At 54.3% G+C, this 2,752-nt stretch overlaps 1 protein-coding gene across 1 annotated transcript; it reads right to left on the reverse strand.

The window, feature by feature from the left end:
* Window positions 1-260: 260 nt before the first annotated feature.
* Window positions 261-1,285, reverse strand: LOC149367928 (uncharacterized). The gene is made up of 2 exons (XM_089575439.1): window positions 626-1,285; window positions 261-278 (listed from the first exon to the last, which is right to left on the reverse strand). Exons 1-2 carry the CDS (start codon window positions 1,283-1,285, stop codon window positions 261-263), a joined length of 678 nt encoding a protein of 225 aa, XP_089431565.1.
* Window positions 1,286-2,752: the final 1,467 nt, after the last annotated feature.

The raw sequence follows: 2,752 nt of genomic DNA on the forward strand, positions 1-2,752 counted from the left end.
TCTTGCCTGTAGCTGAATGCAGTTCGGTTGCTGAGCTGTTAACTGGTTTCCACGCAGGATCACACATTTGAGTTAAATGCCTTTTGCCACATATCTTGCACTTCACTCCTTTGTTGCGACATTGTTTCGACGTGTGTCCTTTGACAGAGCAGCGAAAGCATCGGCCTGCCTGACGCAATGCCCTTTTCTTTTCCTCGAGAGAAAGCGAGGTCTGGCACTCCTTGGTCACGTGATCTTTGGCAGCACAAAATGCACAGGGCTCATTCTGCTTCAAACCACTGGCGGAAAAGAGCGATGCCGTTGAAATCTTTGAAGCTCGGGACTTTTCATTCTCGAATCGTGGTTTTGCATTAACGTTCTTGCTTTCCCGATGACCAACCTGCGCCGCCTTCTCCCTGCTCTCAACTTCCTCTTTTAGAAATTCTTGCAGACTTGCAATGCAAAGGATATCCTTCTGCTTTTCTGCTGAACAACGCGTGTGATAATTCATTACAAGGTCGCTTGGCAGCACTCTTAGCAACGCGGAGGCAAGCATTGCGCCGTAGCTGTCTGTTTTGACGCCAAGCGCCGTGAGAGCGGCTATGTTGCGCTGCATGTGGTCATAGAGTCGACGTAGGTCCCTTACCTCCTGCCCGCTTCGTACCGTCGGGAGGTCCAGCAGCTGGGTGAGGTGCTCCTGGATTAGCACATCTGTGCGTCCGAAGCGCTCCTTCAGGAGCTCGATGGCAGTGTTGTAATTGGCTCCTGTAGCTTGAATCCCGGCCACCGCTGATGCAGCCCTCCCAGTGAGCGCTGACTGCAAATATAAGAACTTCTCGCCGTTGGAAAGGGCATCGTTGCTGTGAATCGCCTGCTGGTACTGCCCCCAGAAGGGCTGCCACTCCGTGGCGGCCCCGCTGAATCGTTGCAGCTCGAGTTTCGGCAACCTGACCTTTGAGCCGGCAGCGCTCCGGTTACCGTCGCGAGGCGCCCGTGTAGCATCCGGTCCTGGACTGGCGTTCGCTCGCTGAGTTCCGGCATGTTGGCTGAGTTTTGCAGCGTAGGTGACGATTCTGTCGTTGTACGCGATTGTACGCGTGAATTTTTCCTCGGCTTCTTCATCAGGCACAAGTGGCTCGATAGCAGCGTCCACCTCGTTGAGCTGTATTTGTAGGGCGCTAAGCCTCGCTGATAGTATGTTCAGAGCCTTTTCGTCAGCGTGCGCCTCTAAAGATGAATCCACCTCGGAAATCAGTTTTGTCACCTGGGATCTCAAGGCTCCTCGCTTTTTCTTCAGCCGTTCCATCTCAGCCTCGTTGTAGTGTCGGTCGTCGTCGTAGCGTCAAGCTTGGCTTCAGGTGTGGCGTCTCCAGGCCTCTTCTTAGAGCGTCGGGCGTGGCTTTCCTAGGCCTCGTTCCTGGAACCTTCAGTCCAAGGTGGTTTAACCTCCAAGGATCGTTGCGGTGATGGCCCAGAATTCGTTGTCCCGCCGAGACTTAATGGCCTTGCTGTTTACGCACCGTTGCAGCGTTTTAGTCCCGGGTTTCGGCACCATAAATTTGTGTAAACTTAGAGACGCGCACAAATGACGACACCATTGTTTCGAGTTATAAGCAACGACTGGTGTTTATTGCCGTAAGGCTGCTCCTTATCGAGCGAGTATATGTTACATAGGTTGCCAGATTACAAGTCAGAAAAAGCTAGAATGAACAGTTTCTTTAGCGTGAAGGGGGGTGTACTAACTCTCTTGTGCCCGAACGTGATGTGGTGTCCAAGGGCGCGAGGTCAGTGCTCTGCCGCGACCCCGTCGTCATCAACTGAAAGAAGACCGCCATCAGTCGTCGGCCCTCCCAACCCGTTCAACTTCAACCCGTTCAAGTCTGCGAGCGGTGAGTCGCCGACCGGCCCACTGGGCCGCGCCATCGAACTTTGAGGCTGACATCCACCTGTCACATAGTTGTACAGTGGAATTCACATCTTGTGTACCGTGTATATAATCTGCAAGCTGTTTAGTGTTCTTGAAGCGTAGGCAAGTGTTTGTTTGTTTGCCTTGTTTTTTCTTTGTTTTCTTACGTTGTTCTGGCTGGAACTGTAGTGTAGCTAGTTTTTTTTGTGTGTGTGTATTCATTTGTTTATTTTGGAACTGAAGTGTAGCTAGTTTTTTTTGTGTATTGATTTCTTTATTTTGGCCGCGTGCTTTGCCGATAGGTAGGAGGGCATTTAAGGAGAGGGGGATGTGGGAATCCTGGCTTTCCGCCGTCGCCTTTGCGCGGCGGTGCCGGCCTCCCGCGTTGTTTCTCCTCTCTCCCTTGCTCCCGCCTCAGGCGGTGGAGAGGTGGCTGGGTGACTAATCACTGTCATTTAGCCACAGCTCCGCCCCGGCTCCCCAAGGGCCTTTGCCATTGGCGCCTTTTGGCGGGAATTTGGGACCCGCTTTGGGCGGCCGCGCACCCCGCGACCGTCCGAGCGGGGCCCAGAGAGAGAGATCCCTCCGAGACAGCGTAAGGTGCGTACGTTACTGTTTGTCCGTTCCGGCCTTTGCCGTTCGGACCAGTGCTTACTCGAGCTCGCCCGCACGTGTCCTCTGACCTGCAGCGGTTCGAGCCTGTCCAGCGGAGTCCAGCGACCTCCGACAGGCGTACCTTGCGTTGATTGCCCACTCTCTCTCGCAACCGGCCCAACGGTCGACACGAGAGAGAGATCACAGCACGGCCGCGGGGACGTTCTCCTGTAGCGGCGTGCTAGCGGCGCGCATTACTCGAGTCGCTTCGTG

This window comes from Amblyomma mixtum, chromosome 1 (genome assembly GCF_055824585.1).
Source record: "Amblyomma mixtum isolate Tamu chromosome 1, ASM5582458v1, whole genome shotgun sequence".
NCBI lineage: Eukaryota > Metazoa > Arthropoda > Arachnida > Ixodida > Ixodidae > Amblyomma > Amblyomma mixtum.

Bases quoted from the DNA above. Each gene is read 5' to 3' on its own strand.
- LOC149367928 (XM_089575439.1), bottom strand. From the start codon at position 1,285: ATGGAACGGCTGAAGAAAAAGCGAGGAGCCTTGAGATCCCAGGTGACA.